Source organism: Podarcis gaigeae (genome assembly GCF_964106915.1).
Source record: "Podarcis gaigeae genome assembly, chromosome: 1".
Classification (NCBI taxonomy): Eukaryota; Metazoa; Chordata; class Lepidosauria; order Squamata; family Lacertidae; genus Podarcis; species Podarcis gaigeae.
In genome coordinates, this window is record NC_139678.1 from 11,813,958 (window position 1) to 11,839,102 (window position 25,145).

The window sequence follows — 25,145 nt, forward strand, 5'->3', positions numbered from 1 at the left end:
TAAGCCGCTCTGAGCCTGGCCTTGGCTGGGGAGGGCGGGGTATAAATAAAAATTGTTGTTGTTGTTGTTGTTGTTGTTGTTGTAAAAATTGTTGTTGTTGTTGTTGTTGTTGTTGTTGTTGTTATCTAATTAATACATGACAGGTGGCCATCAGTTCCCAAAAGCTTGTTGGAACAAGAAGGTCTTCACCTTCCAGCAGAAGATCAACATGGAGGGAGCCAGTTTATCTTCTCTAGGGAAGGAGTTTGGGAGCAGCCACCACTGAAAAGGCCCTGTTTCATGTCTCTACCAAATAGCTAGTGATATTGTGCACCAAGTGATTTTATTTTTGGAAAGGAAATGCTTCCCATTCTGAGACTGCCCAAGTGTGCTGTGAGCTTCCATGCCCTGAGCACACACCTTTCTCTCAGCTTTCCTGCTTATGGGTACTCAGCAATGCTGGTGGGGAGCTGTATCCTCTGCCCCACAGCTTCTGGAGCCTGAGGAATGCCTTGAGGTAAAAAGGCAAGCAGTGACTCCTCTGCTACACACACAACAGATGCAGCCATCTGTGCAAAGGCAGCATTCAACACACACTCCTAGCAAGAATGGCCCAGCTGGAATTTTCTGTCTGCCTTTGCTGCATTCGTTTCTGGCAACTACCCTAGATGGGAACAGTGAAATTCTGACTATTACTGCCCCATCTGCGCTATGCATCAAAAAGTGCATCATGCCACTTTAAACAGTTGTGGCTTGCCCCAAAGAATTCTGGGAGCTGTAGTCTGTCAACAGTAATGAGAATTATTAGGAAGACCTTTACAGAGCTACAGGTCTAGAGTTCTCTGGGAAGAGGGATTATCTGTTAAGCCATTCTGAAAATTATAGCTCTGTGAGGGGAATAGGGGTTGCCTAAAAACTCTCAGCAGCGTTAAGAAACTAGACTTCCCAGGATTCTGGCATGCCCTTTTGTTTTGTTTTGCCCAAAGTTGCTGAGTTGTTTTTGTGTGGGGTTTTTTTTTTTTTTGAAAAATCTCAACAAGAATGGAAAAGGAGTTTTTGAGCTACTTTAAATGAAAATCGCCTAAATCTACCACCAACATGGGTTGCCTTAGGTCCGGATTTTCAAAGACATTTCGGCAATTTTCACCCGGACACGGCTTAAGGGGCCTGAAGGCCCACTATGTCAGGACATATGATATGACAACCCTAGTTTTACAACCATGATAGATGGGGGCATTTTTTTATTTGTTATTTTTTTAAAAATCTGCATAGTGATTGGGAAAATGTGTTGCTGGGTGGGGGGGAAGGTTGATCAAATCAAGAAGCATATCAAAAGGCCTTCACTAACACGCAGACTATAAATAAATAGGTAGACACTATTTAGATACAAAAAAGAAGTCTAATTCATCAATGAACGTGTTCTTCTTTCCAATTAGACATCCCCTTTATAAATAAATAAGTATCTCACTGCATTTCGGAATTGCAGATGGGAGCATGGTGCTAAATTATGAATATCATTATAATCAATTAACATTTCAATAATTTAGTTAATTAATTATTTTCAATCAATTAATTATTTGTTGCTGTTGTTGTTTAATCATTTAATCGTGTCCAACTCTTTGTGACCCCATGGATCCGAGGACGCCAGGCAATTTATTATACTTATTTTAAAGACAAGTATTACTATCCAGAAAGAGGGCAGAATCAGCTTGATGCCTCTGGGAAGCCCCCAAAGCAAGGCATTATCTTAGCATTATGTGATTAGATTCCTGCATTGCAGAGGGTTGGACTGGATGACTCTCATGGTCCCTTTCCAACTCTACAGTTCTGTAATTCTATGACTCAGAGGTCTACTGTCCCAGTACATGGAAGATCGATGGCTAACAGCGCTCTTAAATGTCTTGCACAGTTTTCACAGCTATTGCAATTTCAATATAAAACACCTTGCTGCAGAGTCAGTGTTCTTGCAAATGGGAAAATACAAGCACAGCGCCGGGTTAACACTGGTGGTGGCCACCAGCTTAAATGGATTTAATAATATATTGCCACTTATTAAATGTTCCCTTCTTCTGAACTGATGAACAGTTAACACATTTTAACAGAAGCTCCCTTTTTACTAATACAGTTTGGGTTTAAAATAGCGTTGACGAAGTTTCCCTCATATTGCTGGAAATTCAAATGTTCTACAATATGCTAGGTAATGATGAGATCTTCTCTGCTGGTGTGTTTGAATGAGCCGAGTTGTCAATTGTCATTATTCCTCATTAGCTTCCAGTGGAGAATAACCGAACATTTTAACATACATTTTTTTTAAGGCTGCAGTCTTACTAGCGAACAATCCCCACTGAACTCACTTGGAGGCATTTCCAAGAAGACAAGCATAGGATTGGACTGCACATTTATATCACTAGCCTTAGGCATGGGGCAGGCTTGATATTTCGGTCTCTTTCAAATACTTATAGGGAGTACGGCTCTCCATGTTTTGGGGATCTGCCAGGAGGAGGAAAAAGGAACAGGTGGATCTCATGGTTTGGGTTGACTATTCAGTGGTGAATAGTGGTCATGTAGTGCTGCTTCGCAGCTGATTTTTGTCAAGCTGTTGTAATAAAGTAAAGGTAAAGGGACCCCTGACCATTAGGTCCAGTCGGGACCGACTCAGGGGTTGTGGCGCTCATCTTGCTTTATTGGCCGAGGGAGCCGGCGTTCAGCTTCCGGGTCGTGGTCAGCATGACTAAGCCGCTTTTGGCGAACCAGAGCAGCGCACGGAAACGCCGTTTACCTTCCTGCCGGAGCGGTACCTATTTATCTACTTGCACTTTGATGTGCTTTCAAACTGATAGGTTGGCAGGAGCAGGGACCGAGCAACGGAAGCTCACCCCGTTGTGGGGATTCGAACCACCAACCTTCTGATCGGCAAATCCTAGGCTCTGTGGTTTAACCCACAGCACCACCTGCGTCCCTTTGTTGTAATACTTAGACACTTTTTTTTTTAATAGATCCTATTCCTCAAGGCCGTTTAAAAAAGGTGGTAAAAGCACAATATGCCCCCCCCCCACATTTTCCTTTAAGAACATCATAAGAATAGACCAAAGATGAATCTAATCAAGAACCCTCCTTCAGATGTTTCTCGTAAGCATCATCGATATCTCTTGGAAGCTAAGGCTTAAAATAACATCATGTCTATATGGCTACAAAAAAATAGCAGCAGGGGTACACTGGATGTGAAATGGAGAAGCTGAGATATACAGATATTTTAAGGGAGGGGGCCTTAGCTCCTTCTTGCAGAAAGTCCCAGGCTCGTTTCCTGGCTTCTCCAGTTTGAAGGATCTATGAAATGTCCTGCTTCAAGGCCTGGGAGCTGCTACTAGCCAAACGCAATGCTAAGCCAGTGGTTTGTCTTAGCATAGGGCAGCTTCATATGTAATGTTCTCCTGAATTCAGAGTTTATGCTTTGCTATAAAACACAAAATAAATCAGTGTATTGGTGTGCATTGTAAATTAGCACAAGGATTAAAATTAATGAAAAGTTATTTGGAGTGCTAATCTGTGAGCATGTTATTATCTTAAGCTAGTGTAATGCTATCTCTCTCTCTCTCTCTCTCTCTCTCTCTCTCTCTCTCTGTGTGTGTGTGTGTGTGTGTGTGTGTGTTTTATATATGCATGTCCCAGCGTCATCAATATTCACTCTTTAGAAAGGAAACGAACCATTCTCTAATTTAAAGTCATCAGCTCCAGGCCCTAAATTGGGATCCTGTACCTTTAAGAGTCAAGGCCTTTTTCTTCATTGCAACACCCTAATGGGAACAGACACACCTGGAAAAACATTGCCTTCTCAAGGTCTGGACCTGCCGGACGTTAATTTCTGTTATCTGACATATGAATATTTTTGCGTGCATCTCTATGCATTCTCAAACCCTCCTTGTTTAATTTTCCTTTAAATTCCTGTACAAAATGAAAGCAGTTGAGCCGTATCTGAGACATACAATGCAATTTGTGCACTTTTCTTTTTTAAAAAAAGAACTCTCTAAATTGGTGGAGTTAGTATTATACTAAAAAAGAAAAAAGGTCAGATACTGAGTGCAAATAGAGTGTATCATCCTAGAAGAGGCTTTTCAGTGCTTCTTAAGAAACAGCAAGCAATCTGCTCAAAATCTTTAAAGAGAAGGTTAACTTTCATAGAAGTTAGCATTCCCACCCTGAGAAATCTGAAGGAAGGCATATTTTCTAATAAGAGTTGCAGTTTGCAAAGATCCAGTCTCTGTACTTTCAAGGATCACAGAGAAGGAAGAAATTTCATCAGGTGCAAGGGTATCAGCCACCATGACAGAGTTTTGATGGTTCCTAAGAACTTTTAAAAATAGGCAAGATCCCCCAGGCTCTGGGAACCGGTAGCCTTAATTTTGTGCTTTATCCCAGGTGGGAATTCCCCATTTCAATTTTACTTTTAGTAGCTTTTCTCCTGTGCAGTTTCGGCAGATGAAACTGTTCCCACCATCTGGTCTCCATGCCAGGAAAAGCTTCACCTGCCACAGAGCTTTAAAAACGCACTGGAAAAAAGGTCTGTAAAGAGGGGGGTGGGAATCAACAACCTTGCCTGACAAGCGGGGGGACACTGAGTTTTTGCAGTGCTGTAGCAATGCATCTTAACCACCTGCTCATGTTTAATGTTCATATTTTACACTTAGCATGAGGAAAGTTCGCTGCTGAACAATTGCTCTATAGTTCTGCCTTAAAGCTGCAGGTGTGCAAGAAAGTTCTGTCCAAATTGGGAGGCTTATATGCAGATTTGCTTTTCAATTAAAAAGCATCTTCTCACTGCCTTCCTCAAGACCTTGCTTGTCCTCAATCATGTCCCTTAAACATTGACCAGGGTTTCATTAATACATTAACGCCCGAGTTTAAAGCAACTTTTAAAAGGTTACTTTCCTTCATTGGCGGGGCGCTTAATGGCACACCAAAGTCATGAGCGCAGATAGAGATGACATTAATTATTTGCCTCACGTTTTCCTTGCTGGGTCAGAATCCCCTAAAACCATTTCAGATGGAGTCTGGGAGAGAATTTTGGAGCCTGGGACAGAGCAGCTGGCTTGGACATGGGCCGATGCCCCAGTTGACAGGTTGTTGGATTAGAAAGAATATCAAAGGCAGCAAGCGAGATTAGGGATAAGTGAACATCTGACAGCAGTTTCCAGCAGGGGAGAACAGATGATAAACAATGGGAATGGGGTACTTCCTCGGAGAGGAGAGGTGAGAAGGCCATGGGAAAAGTGTGGCGGCAATCTCTAAAGCTCCAGGTTGCTGCACCTCATGAATAGAACAGGAAATAGGATTTGCAGGGACAGATGTGATGAGTGGTGATGAATACATTACAGGCAAAAGAAGGACCAAACTCCGCAAGGTGAGTGATGTCCTTTCCTTGAATCTGCTCGGTGTAATTATAGGAAAGTTTCTGCCTTTCAGAAGGTAGAAAGAAATGACACCAATGCTTGCTTGCTTAATTACATTATTATCAGTGAAATCCTTATACTGCTAAGAGTGTTTTTATCAGCAAGCAATAACCAAAGATGGGTAGGGAAGATTGGTGGGTTTTCATCGGTTGTAGGCTGTGCTTATTTGCAGGTTTACGCATTAAACTGAAACAACAGCAGTGTACAGTCTGAAATAACACGAAATAAGAAAACAGCAGATAACATCTTAAAACAGCTTAAAACTTGCTCAATTAATCTATTTGAGATTTCCACCTCCTGGTTTAAGTGATGCCCAGGAGGCAGATTTTTCCTTTTCTCTTTGCTATCATGGTGTTGTTGCCAAAGGAGCAGTTTCATTTGGTGTATGTTCCCTTCTAAGCACTGCTTAAAGGCATGAAAACCCTCTTGGAGGGCTGCGGACCTTATAGTGGCTTCTGTGCATGCTCAAATAAACGTAACACAGTGATGTGATATTCATCTGCTGCTTCTGATTCATCTTGATTTGAAAAAAACAACAACCACAAAAGAGTTTTCTGCTCATTAGTTTATAGCAGGCATAGGCAAACTCGGCCCTCCAGATGTTTTGGGACTACAACTCCCATCATCCCTGACCATTAGTACTGTTAGCTAGGTATGATGGGAGTTGTAGTCCGAAAACATCTGGAGGGCTGAGTTTGCCTATTCCTGGTTTATAGCTTTTCTTTCAGTTTCTTACACACGTCTAAAGTACTTAACGTGAACATTATACACCATGGGGCGTGTGGCTGGAGAGGCAGAGATATATAAATACCTTATCTTCCAAGGTATCAGAGTGGGCTAGATCCTCAGCCTATATCCCAGGTCTTGATGCATCAGCTTTGTGAAACAAATTTTAGTTCTGGTCAGTGCATGGCTGGCAGGCTGGAGACAGTATGTGTTTTGCCTTGAGTTCCATGGCAGAAAGGAGGAGTGTAAATGAATTGAAAACCAAACCAATACCAGAAGTGCCTGCTGAATCGGAATAATGGTCTATGTAGTCCATTACAGTGGCAGATGAGATGTCTGCGAGAAGCCTGCAAGCCGGACATGATTGGTGTGAGAAACTCCGATATATAAGCTTAAACCTAGGTTACGGTCACCACAATGGAATGTCTATTTGCCAGTGGGTTAGACTGGATGATTCTACAACTCAACTATATTGTTTGACTGTAGCTTGCTCTTAGAAACCATTCACTTGTCCCAGTACGCAAGAAGGAGAAACCCACACAGTGGAAACGGAAATGGACTAAGGCAGAGGTTTTAAAACCATGGTTGCCAGCCTGGAGCCCAGAAATCTCCACATGGGTGCCATTGGCCGTGTGCCAGTAGCAAAACGCACCTGGTGCCTGGGGAATTTCAAGCACTGGATGTGAGTGCAACACCCTTTACTGCCAGCAACTGCCAGAGGCACAATCGACATAATGCTTGGGAACTCTCTTCCCCCAGTGCTGTTCCAGGATTCTGCAGAACTGGGAATGGTTGTCATATGAAACAAAAGTCAAGTCTGCTTGCTGCACCCTTCTTAGACTCTATGGCACAGTGCCCTTTGCGTGCTAACAAAGATGAGGTGAAACCACTCTCTTGGACTATTCTTACTATTTTATTACAGTGGTACCTCGGGTTAAAGGGATGCCACAGAGCCCAGGACTTGCCGATCAGAAGGTCGGCAGTTCAAATCCCCGCCTCTGGGTGAGCTCCCGTTGTTTGGCTCCTGTCAACCTAGCAGTTCGAAAGCACGTCAAAGTGCAAGTAAATAAATTGGTACCACTCTGGCGGGAAGGTAAACGGCATTTCCGTGCGCCGCTCTGGTTCACCAGAAGCGGCTTAGTCATGCTGGCCACATGACCCGGAAGCTGTACGCTGGCTCCCTTGGCCAGTAAAGTGAGATGAGCTCTGCAACCCCAGTGTCGGCCACGACTGGACCTAATGGTCAGGTGTCCCTTTACCTTTACCTTTACCTTACCTTGGGTTAAGAACTTAATTTGTTCTGGAGATCCATTCTTAACCTGAAACTGTTCTTAACCTGAAGCACCACTTAAGCTAATGGGGCCTCCTGCTGCCACCGCACCACTGCTGCACAATTTCTGTTCTCATCCTGAAGCAAAGTTCTTAACCCGAGGTAATATTTCTGGGTTAGCGGAGTCTGTAACCTAAAGCGTCTGTAACCTGAAGCATCTAACCCGAGGTACCACTGTATTTGTTAAACTTACCTAAAAAGGCCTCCAAGCAACATCAAAAATAAACAAGCACTGGAAGGGTACTTCTGTGCTCTCTATTATGAATTGGTTTCTAAAAGTCTTATTTATAGCGACATCAGAGAAACTAGCCCACCAATGCCGGGTTCTCAGATGGGACTTTGCGGCTATCTGGTGTTTTTTTATAAATGCTTATTTAGCTTATTTAGCGACACAGTCACACGGATGGCGAACTCCGTCCAAATATATCATCTGGTGCTGCTTTTGATAATACAAGTTTTTGACCCATTGTTCGTGTCCTAGCTTAGAACACTGCAGCATTGCCTCTTTTGTACAAGTTTCTTTCAATATTTTTATCCCTTTTGTTGGTTTTTTCTTTTCGTTTCTTGAATTGCTGGACTACTCTGTTTGTCCTGTTGGTTATACCATTAATATTTTTTTTAAAAAGAGAAAATAAACAGGCACACATCACAAATAGCTTCTGGCCCAGCTACTGCTTTCAACCTTTTAGTGTCTGGGACCGCCACATCTTTGAGGCTTCCTCTTCCCTTATGGCCCCTCCCCTCAAATCAAGAATGCCCTCAAGTTTTCTGCTTTGTTTGCCATCATTGCGGGAGGTAGAGACAAGCAGCGCAAGAAGCAAGGCATTCTCAGTCACTGCCCCAGGGTTGTGGGATAGTCTGCCAGAAGATGTCTGCTGGAGCATGCTCTTGCTAGCCTTCAGGAGGGGCTGCAAAACCCAGCTTTCAAGGAAGGCTTTCAGATGCAGTTGTTGAATAATGTTTCTATTGATGGCTTCTAATCTGCCTGGTGTCTTGCCCTGTTTTGTGGACTTTGTTTATTTGTTGTGAGCAGCTTCGAGCCTAGGTGGGGCTGGGTGGAAAACCCCTAAGTCTGAATGCGCTTACCAACTCCAGGTGGAAGACAAGCCACTTTACCTCTGTTGCAAAGTGAGTCTGTCTGATTCAGGTGCATACTTGCCTTCCAATGAGTTGGGCTATCTGTGGCAATTAGCATAGGGAAAATATTGTTGTGAGTGTGTGGGTACCAGACCCCTCTAGTCTCTGGATCAGGCAAGTGTTGGAATTTAATCGAGCTAAGCTATCTTCCGATGGTGAGCCATTAAGGGAGATTAGAATTATATAAATGTAGAGTTGGCAGGGACCCAAAGGGTTTTCTAATCCAACCCCCTGCAGTTCAGGAATCTCAGCTAAAGCATACGTGGCCATCCAGCCTCTGCTTTAAAACCTCTAAGGCAGTGTTTCCCAACCTTTGGTCTCCAGCTGTTTTTGGACTACAATTCCCATCATCCCTGACCACTGGTCTTGCTAGCTAGGAATGATGGGAGTTGTAGTCCAAAAACAGCTGGAGACCAAAGGTTGGGAAACACTGCTCTAAGGAAGAAGACTCTACAACAGACTTCCTCAAACTCGGCCCTCCAGATGTTTTTGGCCTACAACTCCCATGATCCCTAGCTAGTAGGACCAGTGGTCAGGGATGATAGGAATTGTAGTCTCAAAACATCTGGAGGGCCTAGTTTGAGGAAACCTGCTCTACAACCTCCTAAGGAAGACTGTTCCACTGTTGAACAGCTCTTACCGTCAGAAAGTCCTTCCTGATGTTTAGTCAGAATGTCTTTCTTGTAACTTGAAGCCAACAAACTGAAAGTCATTCCAGATAAGACTGGGGGAGACTTTGCTTTTTGAAAAAGCTTATTTTTCTCCCCTATGTCACTAGCTCCTCCTCCTTCTTCTTTCTTCTTCTTTTCACCCTGAGTTCTTCTAAGTCCATGACACCTTTGATTAAGGCTGTTCTCCAATTGGAGCGCTCGCAGGCCAGGGTTTTCCAGTTGTCAGTGTTTATACTACATTTTTTTAAGATTTGCCTTGAGAACATCTTTAAACCTCTTTTGTTGTCTGCCAGTATTTTGCTTTCCATTCTTGAGTTTGGAAAAGAGTAGCTGCTTTGGAAGACGATAATCAGGTATCCAAACAACATGACCAGTCCAACGAAGTTGATGTTGAAGAATCATTGCTTCCCCCCCTATGTAACCAGCTGCCACCTGAATGCAGGCACACCCCTCCTCCCATGGCGGCCTTTCCCAACTGTGGCTGCCTCCACGTTAGGGTGTGGAGCCCCCCAAAGGGCAGGGCTGAGAGTGGTCACTCTGATGCCCCATTGTGTGGGACAATCCTGGACGACTGACTAAACAATCCATGGCCTTCTAAACTGGGAGGTGGTGTTCTTGTTTGTTACTATGTCATGCATTTTTGTGTTTTTATATTGTAAGATGCCCTGTGATCCTCAAATGAAGGGCAGTGTAGAGATGGAGATGATGATGATGATGATGATAGGCTCAGTGCAAGATGGCCAATGGGTGGCGCCCTGTCCCTCAACAGGTAAAGCCAGAGTTTGGAGAAGAGAGTTTTTGGAGCAGTGATGTGACTGAGAAGCACAGCATAAACGGAATCTACATTGGGTGACCAGATTAAGATTACCAGATTTTTCCCCCCAATGAATCCGGGGACACTTTTCAACTTCAATGGATTTTGTATGGGGACTGATTTGTAAATCCGGGGACTGTCCCTGGGAAATGGGGACGTCTGATAACGTTAGACCAGATGCATGACAGAGAGAGAGAGAGAGAGAGAGAGAGAGAGAGAGAGAGAGAGAGCAGGGCTCCTGTATCTTTAATAAAAGCATAGAAGAGGGAATTTCAGGAGGTATAGTTTGCAGTGCACCTACTGAAATTCTATCTTCTGCACAACTGTTAAAGGTGCAGCAGCCCTGGCCTGTTGGCCACCTGGTATCCTTAAGCCTACAGATGACTGGAGAGAAACCTAAACCTCATTTAAGCAATGCTGGAAAACGCAAATATAATTAAATATGCTTTACCAATGGACTGGCTAGATCTGGCAATTCTGTTCCTTTTAAGAATTGAAAGCGGAGTTGCCGTCTCAAATGGGGCTTTTTCTTGCACGTCACTGAAGTGATGAGAGAAACCACCAAGGATAGTTCCTCCTTCCGTGTTGCTCTTTGGGGTGGTTCAGACTGGCATGCACACTGCACGGCTCCTCAACAGCTAAATGTGGAGACATCACCTGTTCTCCAAGAATTCTCAAAGATAATAGACAAAGGCTCTGAAATTACATCCGCAAGCTCCTTTGGTACACTTGGATGCAGCTCATCAAGCCCTGGAGATCTGCTGTGCTGGTGTTTTATTGGCAGGGATCTCCTAACATCAGGAAGCTGTGAGACACATGCAAAACTCCTTACATTCTAAAGTGATACAGGTCATTCTACCACCCCAGCAGTCTACCACCCCGTTCTTCCTCAGGTGTTGAGATCTAGGTCTGAAAAATGGTGGTGCTTGAGACTGTGAACTCACATGACATTTAATATGTGATGGAACATTTGTGCTTCCCTGCAAATCACGGATGACAGGTCTTCGTAACAGCTGCTAACCATGATAAAATTAATCAGAAGAAATGTTATGCTTCTAAATACAAGTTGCTGGGGGTAGGGATCATATAATCATAGAAGTGCAGAGTTGGAAGGGACCCTGAGGATCATCTAGTCCAACCCTTGCAATGCAGCTGCATATTGGTGTTATCAGCACCTTCGCACTCTGCTGGTGAACTTCTTATATCTCAGGGTTAGGATCTTTTTTGTTTCGGATATTTATCTCCACCTCACCCATCAGGCCAGCTTTGATTGGTGGGTGGGGCTATACACCTGTCAGTCACCTGGTGTCAGGCAATTGATAGGTGGGAAGTCCTGCCCTTCTGTCAAAGTTCATCTGCAGGTTGGGGTCAGCTCCAGCAGTGCGTCCCCTGCAGGCAGGAGTTAGCAACCTTTTTCAGCCGTGGGCTGGTCCACCGTCCCTTGGACCATGTGGTGGTCCGGACTATATTTTGGAAAGAAAAATATGAACAAATTCCTATGCCCTACAAATAACCCAGAGATGCATTTTAAATAAAAGCACACATTCTACTCATGTAAAAACACCAGGCAGGCCCCACAAATAACCCAGAGATGCATTTTAAATAAAAGGACACATTCTACTCATGTAAAAATACACTGATTCTCGGACCGTCTGTGGGCCGTATTTAGACCGTCTGATTGGGCCGCATCCGGCCCACGGGCCTTAGGTTGCCCACTCCTGCCTGCAGGCAGCACCCTGCAGGATTCAACTCTACCCATCAGGTGATGTCACCCAGTGATATCAACTAACTGGCAGGGGTGTGTGGCCTGGGGAAATCTGCAATCCCAATTCCAGCCATATCTAGTTAGCTGCTGCAGGAAAACAGGATGCTGCACTAAATGGACCGTTTTAGAGTGATCTAACAGTGTTGCTCTTAAAGGTAAAAGGTAAAGGGAACCCGACCATTAGGTCCAGTCGCAGACGACTCTGGGGTTGCGGTGCTCATCTCGCTTTATTGGCCGAGGGAGCCGGCGTACAGCTTCCGGGTCATATGGCCAGCATGACTAAGCCACTTCTGGCGAACCAGAGCAGCGCACAAAAATGCCGTTTACCTTCCTGCCAGAGCAGTGCCTGTTTATCTACTTGCACTTTGACGTGCTTTCAAACTGCTAGGTTGGCAGGAGCAGGGACCAAGCAACGGGAGCTCACACCGTCGCAGGGATTTGAACCGCTGACCTTCTGATCAGCAAGTCCTAGGCTCTGTGGTTTAACCCACAGCGCCACCCGCTTCTCCTTACCTGGCCCTTAAGTGATGGGCGTGTGTGAACTGGCTCTCAGTGCAGAAGTATTCTTGTCCTTCGCCCAGCCACTCTATTTATCATCAATAGGTAATGAAAGTTTACCCGTGAACTATTGTTGTCCTCTTTCATAGCATCCTGTCTACTCCAAGTTTAACACATGCACACGGAAACACCGAAACTTGCCATTCTTTTAAGCATATGTTTTGTAGGTTCACGATTGGAGAGAGGGAGAGGGCCGCTCGCTATGTTATGTAAGACATAATTTAAAATCTGGGGCTTGGTAGCATCTGTCCATTTTGTATTGATTTTTGCAGGGGACTGGAGGGAGGTGAAAGGTCCTCGTGATTTTTGTAAGAAGTTCCTGTGAGAAAGTCTTCGGGGGAAATCTAAAGATTGTGTGTAAGCCTTGCCTTCCATTAACCCCCTGCTGCTGCTCTTCATCAAGTTATTTTAATGACTTTCAAAGCAAGTGAGCGGAAAACGGCTTCTCTGGAACTTTGAGGAGGCTGAGCTACTAAAACAGTTGTTGCTTTCAAAGTGAAACATACCAATGGGAGGATAGCTTGTTAAAAAGACTTTTGTGATTCTGTTTTAAAATACGGAGATATTTAAAATTAGGCATTATAGTTACAACTCCCACAAAAGTGAAAATCCTCACCTGCTAAATGCTCTATATAAGTGCTTCTCATTCTGGTGGTTCCTTTTTCTCTTTTTTAAAAAAAGCAAGAAGGCTTGGGAGGTTGCTAGAGAGGAATAATGATGTGACCCTGGCAGTTTCTGTCTTCAGGTTTTAGTGGAGAGGTTGGTTGCATATTCTTCAATTCCCCCAGGTTCCACTGGGGGAGTTAGTATAGAGCTTCTACTTGTTCATTTTCCTCTGCCTTCCCTATAAAATATCATCTCTCTTAGCCATTATTTTGAGTTGTGAATTGCACAGAGTGCTTTGGCGCACCAGTGTAGTAAACATGGCTAAATGGTGTTCATTTTAACGTCTCTTTCTCCACACTACAGTCCCATCGCTGCTTGCTTTCCCCTTCTCATAGAGGGAAGGGTTGGGCCAGGATTGACTGTGGATGTTTCGGTAGAAAGCTGGCTATTGCTGGAAGATTTTTTCCCCTTGGGAAATAGAAGTGGGGGACCCAACTCAGTGCACCCTAGTTTACCTGCAACCTCACACAATTATTTTATGAGCATCATTCAGTCTTCATTGTGCGGCATGTAGGAAGTGTTGGACTGTTCCCAGAATGCATAGCTGGGGCCTGTCTTTTTTTATTATTTTTTAAGCAAATTAATTATTGGGGAAAGGGCCATAGCTCAATGGTAGAGCATCTGCGGAAGATCCGTGGCTGAATTCCCCTTCAGAAACCTCAGAGAGCCGCTACCAGCCAGTGTAAACGGCACTCAGCTAGGTGGACCTAGTATTCTCACTCTCTGTAAGGCAGCTCCCTATCTGCAATGCGCTCTACCTGGGGCTACCTTTGAAGGTGACCCGGAAACTACAACTAATCCAGAATGCGGCAGCTAGACTGGTGACTGGGAGTGGCCGCTGAGACCATAGAACACCGGTCCTGAAATACCTACATTGGCTCCCAGGACGTTTCCGAGCACATTTCAAAGTGTTGGTGTTGACCTTTAAAGCCCTAAATGGCCTCGGCCCATATATCTGAAGGAGCATCTCCAACCCCATCTTTCAGCCCAGACACTGAGGTCCTCCTCCGAGAGTCTTCTGATGGTTCCCTCACTGCGAGAAACAAAGTTACAGGGAAACAGGCAGAGGGCCTTCTCAGTGGTGGCGCCTGCCCTGTGGAAAGCCCTCCCATCTGATTTCAAGGAAGTAAACAACTATCTGACTTTTAGAAGACAGCTGAAGGCAGCCCTGTCTATGGAAGTTTCTAATGTTTGATGTTTGGGAAACCCAGCCAGATGGGCAGGGTATAAATAATATTTTTTATTTTTATCATCCCTTATTAAAAAATGAGCCATATAACACTAAGCGGTATAACGTCCACCTTTCGGCTCTTTTCTTTTACTGAAGCGCCAAGTTGCTCCCCCCCCCCCCCCGGAATCAATTTGTGCCAGTTCCAGTTGCCTCACATCTGCATCCCAGGTTATAACCTTAAATGCAGTTGCTGACCTAGCAGTAAACTGAAGGTAGCAGGAAAAGCCGTAGCTTTGACCCCTGAACCTATCAGCTTTCCTAGTGCCGGCGACATATCCTCCCCCCTTTCAGGTATCAAGTTCAGCATACTACTGTCTGCTTGCTTGAGGAAAAGAGTGGGCTTTATTTTATTTTTTTAAAAATCATATTTTATTAGATTTTACAAAAGATTAACAACCAATAAAAAATTAACTAAAATCACAAAAACAAACAAAACAACACACATCAAAAATACACACAGAAAAATAGAAAAAAGAAAAAACATAAAAAAGAAAATTTAGCATAAAAAACACTCTCTTTCAAATTAATACCCTTCCAAATCTTATTTTCCTTACTTCCACCCGCCTTCCTTTCTTGTATTCCACTTTATAAATTAATTCAGCAAAATCAATTAATATTCAAATTCGTCCTTTGTCCTTCCCTTTATACTCTTATTTATCTTAATCACCAGAACCCCTTCATTTCATTTACAATGCCCTTAGCATTCATAAATTTTACAATATTTTTGTAGGTAAACTTTAAACTTCTTCCAATCCTCTTCCACCTGTTCTTCTCCTTGATCTCGGATTCTGCCAGTCATTTCTACCAGTTCCATATAGTCTATTACTTGCATCTGCCATTCTTCCAAGGTGGGTAAATCTTGTGTCTTCCAGTGCTTTGCGATGAGTATTCTTGCTGCTTCTGTGGCATGCATAAAAAAGGTTCTATCCTTCTTTGGCACCAATTGACCGACCATGCCCAGGAGAAAGGCCTCTGGTTTCTTTAGAAAAGTATACTTAAATACTTTTTTCAATTCATTATAGATCATTTCCCAGAAAGCCTTAATCCTTGGGCAGGCCCACCAAAGGTGAAAGAATGTTCCTTCCGTTTCTTTACATTTCCAACATTTATTATCGGGCAAATGATAGATTTTTGCTAGCTTGACTGGGGTCATGTACCACCTGTAAATCATTTTCATAATATTCTCTCTTAAGGCATTACATGCCGTAAATTTCATACCGGTGGTCCACAACCGTTCCCAGTCAGCAAACATAATGTTATGACCAATATCTTGTGCCCATTTTATCATAGCAGATTTAACCGTTTCGTCCTCAGTATTCCATTTCAACAGCAAATTATACATTCTCGACAATACCTTAGCACTGGGTTCTAACAATTCTGTTTCCAACTTCGATTTTTCCACCTGGAAACCATTTTTCCTGTCCGAATTATAGGCCTCTCTTACTTGGAAATAATGTAACCAGTCATGCACCTTATCTTTAAGTTTCTCATAACTGCAATTTCAGTTTGTCCCCCTCCTGTTACAGAATTTCCCAATATTTTGGCCAATTCGATCCCATATTAGATTTTTTCAAGGCCTTAGCCTCCATAGGTGAGAGCCACCTTGGGGTTTTATTCTCCAAGAAATCTTTATATCTGACCCAGACATTGAACAATGCTTTCCTGACAATATGATTTTTGAACGCCTTATGTGCTTTGTCCTTACCGTACCACAAGTATGCATGCCATCCAAAAACATTATCATGTCCTTCCAAATCAAGAATGTCTGTATTCTCAAGAAGTAGTCATTCCTTCAGCCAGCAAAAAGCTGCTGCCTCATAATATAGTTTAAAGTCCGGCAGGGCAAACCCCCCTCTATCCTTTGCATCAGTAAGAATTTTATATTTTATTCTGGGCTTTTTGCCCTGCCAGACAAATCTAGAAATTTCTTTTTGCCACTTCTTGAAACAGTCCATCTTGTCAATAATCTGTAACGTTTGAAACAAAAACAACAATCTTGGCAATACATTCATTTTAATAACTGCAATTCTACCCAATAAGGAAAGCTTTAAATTTGTCCACATTTCCAGATCTTTTTTCACTTCAGACCAGCACTTTTCATAGTTGTCTTTAAATAAATTAACATTCTTCGAAGTCATTTTCACCCCTAGGTATTTTACTTTTTTCACCACTGTTAAGTCTGTTTCTCCCTGAAACCTTTCCTTCTCAATTGATGTTAAATTCTTCTCTAAAACCATAGTTTTTGATTTATTCAATTTAAACCCTGCCACCTGACCAAATTCTTGTATTATTTCCAAAGCTCTTCTAGTACTGGGGATTGGCTCCTGTAATGTCAAAACTAGGTCATCTGCATAAGCTTTCAGTTTGTAATGTTTGGCTCCGACCTGTATACCCTGAATCTGTTGGTCCCTTCTAATCATGTTCAGCAAGACCTCCAGGACTGAAATAAAAAGCAAAGGGGAAATTGGGCAGCCTTGTCGTGTCCCTTTCTCTATCTTAACTTCTTCTGTGACTGCATTGTTCACTGCTAATTTTGCCTTTTGTTCCGAGTAAATCACCCCTATACCGTTTCCAAACCTTTCTCCCACCCCCATCCCTTGCAAATTTTTCTTCATAAAACTCCAAGAAATATTATCAAAGGCTTTCTCTGCATCAGTGAATATCAGAACAGCTTTTGTATTGATGTTAACTTGTATTTTTTCCAAAATGTCAATTAAGTCCCTCGTATTATTTAACATATATCTGCCTGGGAGAAAGCCTGCTTGGTCTTTATGTATAATTCCTGCTAGAACTTTTTTCAATCTTTTGGCTAAAATATCCGCAAAAATTTTGTAATCCACGTTAAGTAGGGATATGGGGCGGTAGTTCTTAAGTTCTGTCTTTTCTGATTCATTTTTCGGTATAAGGGTGATGTAAGCATCTTTCCACGACTCCAGCGCTCTTTTCCCCTCCATAATTTCGTTGCAAACCTCCATTAATGGTTGAATTAAATAGTCTTTCATTACTTTGTAATATTTGGAGGAAAGAGGAAAAGAGTGGGCTTTATAGGCAGAATGCAATTGCTTTGGATGACAAAGCAATATATAGAGGCATTCTGTGCCTCCCTTCTAAGGAGCTTAAGATGGTATACTTGCTTCCCTTCCTTTCTGCTTTATCCTCACAGCAATCCCATAAGGAAGGTTAACTGAGAGATTGTGACTGGCTCAAAGGCCACTCGTTTAGCTTTGTCGCTTGGTGGGGGATTTGAACCCAGGTCTCCCTGGCCCAAGCCTGACACTTTCTCTCCACTTCCACATGCTGGCAGAAATAACTCATCTATTTAAAATTTGGCGGCATTGGTTGCTTCATCAACAAGTAAATCAAGGGTTTATAAATTCCAGGAGTAAAATCTGTGTCAGTTTGTGCCTACAAATCCAGCTCATGATGCTGTCCTAACAATAAAGGGAAACTTTGCAGATTTTAGCTTACCTGTCCTTGGAGCTGATGGGTTTGAAATAAACATAGTGGCCTGGCCCCCTGTATCACATGAACAGCTGAAGAAGTGAATGCACTTCTCAAATGTTTGTTTTGCCTCCTAATGGGTAAAAACGACACCTTTTGAACAGTAAAACTATACTGCCATCACCATCTGGATGCAGTTTCATTACAGTCTCCTGCCAAAATATAACCCTCGCTTTGAAGGCTAAAATGGATACGGTTTGTAAAAATTACAGTGCGACTTTTGGATTGTGTACCATTCTTGGGAGGGCGGGGGCAGATAGTTTCTACTCGTCCCTGGACTGGTTGATTTAAATGTCTTTAGTTCAAGGTAGCCAACTTACAGCTGAGATACAAACAGGATTCATTCTTGGTGCCTGAAGCAGAAAATACCAATTAAACCCTCTTTGGTGGTATAACATGAATACAACAGCAAGTGAAAATAATAATGGCAGCCTTAAATCTGTTTACTGAGGCTGGCTGCCTCACCTTGCCCAATGGTAGAGCCGGCCATGATGCTTACCAACTCAGGTGAGGAGAGAGCTAGATGCAGAGGTGAGTGGGGTTTTTCTTATAGCAGCCTGATTTCATCCACACACACACCCCCTGAAGTTTGGGGTTGTCCTCAAACACTTCAGAGCTAACAATGGACACTGGGAAGTGCAGTATCACAGCTGAAGATAACAGTCTCATCCAATTATTCAGTGCCAACGGTCATCTGTTTACTGATCACATTCGCATCCCACTCTTCCTCCAAGGAGCTCAGGATGGTATTATATGGGGATTATCCCATATTGCCCTCATGGAAACCCCGAGAAGTTTAGATTAGGTGGACAGGCAAGGTTGTCAAGAGAGGTAGGCAGATGTTTGAGCGAGGGGCCAAGTCTAGTGCTGTATCTGCCACACCAGACTTCCTCTCCATAGTTTTGGGAAACGTCTTTTGAAAGGGGAGCCATATTTTTCGCCCACTTCAGGGGGTGTTGGAATGCCATTATTCTTGCAACGGGGCATAGAAAGGAGCTCAGTTCAGTTTGTTCCGTAGAAATCTGTGCAAGCCCAAACGTGCTGCCTCTGTTTTGCGATGTACAATTTATGTTGATAATTCCGATTTCACAATATCGCATGGAGAATAGACTTGTGTGCTTCCTTTCAAAATCCCCTCCTGGTTTTAAGCGGCAATTGGCACAGAAGGCAAAGCCTTGTTTTCTCTTCCTCGTTAATTCTGTTTACACGAAGGCCATGCTCAAAGTGATGCCCTAAAACAGGGCTAATTGAAACAATGCAGGGGTGGAGGCATGCAAATGGAAATGCACACTAACGAATCGCGCCAAGTTCAGATTGACCTAGAGGTAAAGAGCGTGCCAGGGCATTGCCATAGTCACTGGAGATGTTAGCTGTTGACTTCACATGACAGTAGCTGGCATTAATAATGCAGCTAGCAAAAAAAAAAAAAAAAACCCAATCCAACAACCCCAAATTATGAAATCTCCCGTCATCTTTTCTTGCAAACCACATGGATGTGAAATCAATTTCCATTAAGCTAAAATGGAAAATGGATCAACAAAGTGCGAGCGAAAAGTGCAGCAGACAAGGAGATGGTTCATGTTGAGAATGATGGTTAAGCATCTTCCTCTTGTTTTTGTGCAGCTAGCACAGCTTGGCTTAGGGAGAAAGGTTGTCTGCCTTATACTGTGTCAGACCCATTGGTTCATCCAGTCCAGAATGGGGACCCTGTCTGCACTGGTAGTAGTCAAAGCTTCCCCAGCCTCCCTACCTGAGAGGTTTTTAACTGGAAATGCCAGGGGTTGAATCTGGGCCCACCTGAATGAAAAGCAAGTGTTTTGCTATTGAGCTTGGAGACAGTACATGTTGCAGATCATTTTCAAATGTAGATAGCTCAGTTTGTTACAGCCTAGTGCTGATAACACCAAGGTTGCAGAGGTTCCATCCCCATATGGAACAGCTCCATATTGTTGCATTGCAAGGGGTTAGGTTAGATGATCCTCAGGGTCCCTTTCAACTCTGATTCCTTTAACTAAAAACCTGATTGCCATAGAGGGAGCACCTTCATACCTTGCCTTTTAAGATCTAATGGCAAGATCTTTTTCTGAGTTTATGCGGGGCGGTGGTGGTGGGGAGTAGTATTTTGCAGTCTTTTGGAGCAGGGCCTTCTCAGTTGTGGCATCCATGTTATGGCACCCTCTCCCTAAGTAGGCCAACCAGTTTAGCATTGCTTGTGGGTAACAGACAGGTGGAAACATGTTTATTTAAACAGGCCTTTGGAAATGGGTTACTACGAAAGAGATGCTGCCGGAGGCTTTCCGTTGTTTTAGCTATTTGTGCGCCGGGGGGCGGGGAGAGAACGTGCATGCAAAACATGGATCCACTTGATTACATCACATTTAAATGTTCAAATGCACAAACTGGTTGCAGTAAGAGAAATAAACAAGCCTGTTGTTTACTTTGCAAACCCTGAAAAGTCTAGCAGTTCCTAATGAGGGGCTACGTTTTGCATCGGTGGAGGCTACTGTCACAGAGCAAGCCAGCAGTAAATCACACACTGCTCAAAGTTGGCGCTAACTCTTCATTAGCAAAAACATGATCTTCCCAGACTTGGCTGAGTTTCAGGCCTAATGAGCACAGCTGCCCATCCCCGGCAGGTCTTACTCCCTGAATCAGTTGCCGAGACTGAAAGTCCCCAACTCTCCACAGCCATCTAAGGCCCTTCGTCTTCAGGGCTTTTTTCAGGCAATCAGAGACTGCACCTGCATGCAGCCTGCCACTGCTACGCCCATTTCAGCCCTCTTCTGATTCTGGGAGACATGGGAGAGGGGAGCTTGTCTTAGCAGGAGGGGGAGACCCCCGTGACTCTTACCCAGCCTGATTCATCTCTGCCTCTTGACCTCCCTCTTCCCACTTGCTTGCTTCATATTCTGATTCTGGACTTCTCTCTGCCACAGACTCTCCCAGCTCACTAAGCCCTGTCACCTCTTCAGCTTCCGACATTTCCTCCTCCCAGTCCGCTCCCTCTTCTCCTTCTGACCACTCGTTGTCATCCCACCACCACTCCCCGGCCTCTGAGCCTTCGTCCCTTGATGGTTCCCCAGCTGGTGCCTTTCCACCATTCCTCTGTGCCCAGCCAGTCCATGACAGCTACTGACTTGCTCCCCCATAAGTTGAGACACAAGCAAAGAGATCTTAATACTCTCGCTAACATTTCTCAGTTGTTTCTCCCAAGTAACAGGCAGAGGTTGGGTGCATAATAATGGTTGCAGTAGTTGCAGTTGTAGGGCTATGTTAGGGGCCCTGCAAGACCCCCCCCCCCACACAAACCAGTGGATTCCCATTTGTCCATCTCTTCATCATACTATGAATATGCAGGTTTGTTGAACAGGAGAAAGATAAATCAGTGCCACGAACTTGCCCATTTCTTGATAAAAATCACTATAAGCACAGTTGGATTTATTGTTCTGCAAAGTACACAGAGTCATATAACCATTGGCAACTGTTTACCTGGAATTAATAATTAGCAGCCTTCATAGCGGACTCTTAGCAAAGAGCCAGGCATTTGGCACAATAGAAACTCGGCTGCATAGAGCCGAGTTCAAATTGTATTACACAAGGACAATGGCAGCAAATGGCAGTCATTTGAGTTTCTGCCACAGCAAACAATGGGATGCTGGACACTTTCATTTGTTTATTGCATTATTTATTTGGACAGGTGCAAGCTGGCCATGCAAAATTGAATCTTGCTCCTAGATATTCCTTTGCAAAGCTTTGTTGGACCAGTGCATAGGGATAAGCAAAAACATGCATATCCTAGAGGACTCTAAATCTATTTATGTCTTCATTATTGTAGATTAAACAGTCCACAAAAGTGGAAAGCTCTGTCTCTGTAGTGTGCTACTAAATGAAACTGTTTGGGCCAGGTACAGTTATGAGTTTTCTGGAAAACTTTCGAATTGGGAATTTTTCTGCAAATTTTTACATTACCTTATGCTAATTTGAATAGCATAATTTACGTTGGAAAGCTTCCAGCTTTCTTCGGAAAATCTTCTGAAGGCCTAGCTTAGTGATCTAATCTAGCACGTATATTTTTCTTGTATTTGGTAAAGAAAGATAAGCACTTTGAAATTGCCAGGCTTATGTAACACAGCAAGCCTGCAATTTAACACAGGGATTATGTTCCAGGGATCGCACCTAAAGCCAAAATCGCATATAGTGAAAACACATTGGGTTCAATGGCAGGTGGGATTGCCAAAGTCTGTATTTGCACCCAAAAGTAATCTACTTGTGTTTTCTTCGCTGCTGCATGGAATAATGCATGAACCAGACCTTTGGCTTTAGTAAGTAAAGCATTTTTAACTTACTTAAGGTCTGTTCATTGGCAGAGGGATAGAGAGAAGTCGGGGCAAGAGCTTTAAAGCAGACAAAACGGGATTTGGAAAAGAGTTTAACAACTTATATTCCATGCTATACTGTTGCCTAATTCTGAGAGTGTTTTTAACCCTGCTGAGTGCTCTCTCCCACTGGAGAGTGCAAATCCCCGCATTTTGGGTTTTTTTTAAATTTTTTATTAAAGGTTTTCTCAATACAACAAAAAAAGCAAACAAAATAACATATAATTTTTTCAATATCCATATTTTCTTCACTTCTTTGGACTTCCTCACATCTCTCGTTCCTGCGTTCTAAGTTTTCGAACTTTACCCAGCAATTTATCACCTTGTTTCAATTCTTATATTATAATTTCCAATATTGTGTCCCTAATTTTAGATAGTTTTACCCAAACCTTAAAAGCTTAATTTTAGCATAATATTTATCGAAAATTTGTCTTTTCTTATATTTTCATTTATCTTCATACTCCTTTTAACTGTCTTAATGGTGCCATATTATTAATAATCTTACATCTTTCTTAACACTCATACAATTTACAGTATTTTTGTAAATAGTCCTTAAATTTCTTCCAGTCCTCCTCCACAGCCTCTTCTCCCAGGATTCTGCATTTTGAATGAAAATACACCCCCCTGCAATTACCTGAAGCCTATTTGGAAGGTTGTGGGGCTTTTGTGAACTACGTGGGATGGGGTGAATCTGTGCAGGGAGTGATCAGGCTTGAACCCCACATTGTTCAGGAGGGACCCCCTGTCTGACAAAGAGGCTTTTCAGGGGTCACAACTGATATCTGGGCAAAGGGGGTGGGGGGAAGCTTTCCCTCTGTGAATACCCTTATTACAACTAATCCAGAACGCGGCAGCTAGACTGGTGACTGGGAGCGGCCGCCGAGACCATATAACACCGGTCTTGAAAGACCTACATTGGCTCCCAGTACGTTTCCGAGCACAATTCAAAGTGTTGGTGCTGACCTTTAAAGCCCTAAACGGCCTCGGTCCAGTATACCTGAAGGAGTGTCTCCACCCCCATCGTTCTGCCCGGACACTGAGGTCCAGCTCCGAGGGCCTTCTGGCGGTTCCCTCACTGCAAGAGGCCAAGTTACAGGGAACCAGGCAGAGGGCCTTCTCGGTAGTGGCGCCCGCCCTGTGGAACGCCCTCCCATCAGATGTCAAAGCGATAAACATCTACCTGACATTCAGAAGACATCTGAAGGCAGCCCTGTTCAGGGAAGTTTTTAATATGTGACATTTTAGTGTATCTTTCATCTTTGTTGGAAGCCGCCCAGAGTGGCTGGGGAAACCCAGCCAGATGGGCGGGGTACAAATAAATTATTATTATTATTATTATTATTATTATTATTATTATTATTATTATTAACGTATCTTAGGATTCAAGCTTGCATATTTAACTAAATGCATCCCCCCCCAATGACATCTCCTTATAGATTTGGTCAGTTTAAACTGCTTTTAGAGCTGCTTACGTTTGAGGAGAGTTTCTCCTAGGATGAGCAACCACTTTGTAATTAGCCCTGTGGAAATGTCATATAAACCAGCCATTGGACAAACAGTCAGTGTCAACAGCAGCAAAAAGCCTAGTTAAACTTTTCGAAGTTCAGAAGCTTATTATCCAAGGCAATGTTGCAGTCGCCTAATCCCCACCAACTGTTCTGTGTTCAGTTGCCCTGACAAATTCCGTATATAAGCCTTCAGGCCTGCCTTTGTTGTGCTGCATCTTCACCCACCCAGCGACTCAGTTTCATCCTTTTTCTTTTTCTCTCACCTGGCTTAAGGTTTTCAACATGCTGCCAAATGAGCCTTGTTCACACATTGCGGCAATTTATTTATGTGAAGTATTTCTTAGCTGCTGTTCATCAAAAGATGAACCAGGGCGTTGTGCAAAAGGGTGAATGAAATTCTGCCTATGTACAGATACGATTTTAAACCAACAAATAAACATAACACAATGAAACAAGGAGCCTTTTGCCACCCGAGGCCCTTCTCCCCCTGCTTCCTTTGAGGGAGTTGAGCATGGTGGCAATGCAAGAATAGGCCTTTTCGGTGGTGGCTCCCCACTTGCACAGTGCTCTCTCCCGGAAAGCAAGCCTGGTGCTAAATGCTAAAATATTGCTGTGGATTCAGGCCTTTGATCATTAATCTGAAGGGCAGTGAGTGAGCGGGTTTCGGCCTGTTTCGGTGCTCATTTTCCTAAAAGGATTTGCCCTTTTATGATTAATCTTGGATGAGCATGCTTAGCTGTTGTGCTTTATATGGGTTTTTTAAGCTTTATGTTGTAAATTGCTTTGGAAAACTCCTTGGTGTGAAATGGCAAATAAATGAATAAAAACTCAAGGGCTGAAAATAGGTTGTAGCGTAATTCCAGAAAATACAGGGGTAACATGTGACTTACTTCCTTCATTCTCATAAGGACTAGATGGTGAGAAATGAAGCCTAGAGTAGGTACATGGTGTGTTTTATGTGCAACCATGATAAGGTGCAGGAACCTTGTCCTCTCTTGCCATTGGTCATCCAGCTGGGAATTTTTAAAGGAGACCAAGTAGGTCAACGGAAGCTAGGATGGTGGTTCTAGACCCCGTGAAGTCCAGTATCTCTCCCCCAGCCCCAGCATTGCTTTCCCTTTACCACCATAGTTGGTAGGCAAAATATTCTAAACTGATCAAATGTATTTATTGTAACACTAGTTCTATGCCACCTCTGTGCCAAATACAAACCGTTTCCAACATAAGCTACAATAGCATTTAAAGCATACACATGTATGGAACAATTGATTGATTGATTGATTGATTGATTGATTGAAGACTATCATACTGTACTAATTGTTAGGGGTGGCTTTTTTGTTTTGCAGAATGGCATTTCAAAGAAATGGGATTTCATGAGGACACATGACAGGTAAATTTTGCAGCATTTTTTTCTTTTACATATTCCTTCAACCAAT

At 43.2% G+C, this 25,145-nt stretch overlaps 1 protein-coding gene and 1 long non-coding RNA gene across 2 annotated transcripts in view; one reads left to right on the forward strand and one right to left on the reverse strand.

The window, feature by feature from the left end:
• The window catches only part of LOC310845196, a 280,162-nt gene that overhangs the window by 157,242 nt on the left and 97,775 nt on the right, over positions 1-25,145 (reverse strand). The window lies entirely within an intron of this gene.
• The window catches only part of NUDT14 (nudix hydrolase 14), a 55,695-nt gene that overhangs the window by 1,660 nt on the left and 28,890 nt on the right, over positions 1-25,145 (forward strand). The window contains exon 2 of the mRNA XM_083738392.1: positions 25,056-25,099. Coding sequence (XP_083594518.1) covers positions 25,056-25,099 — 44 coding nt within the window. The remainder of the gene's footprint in view (positions 1-25,055; positions 25,100-25,145) is intronic.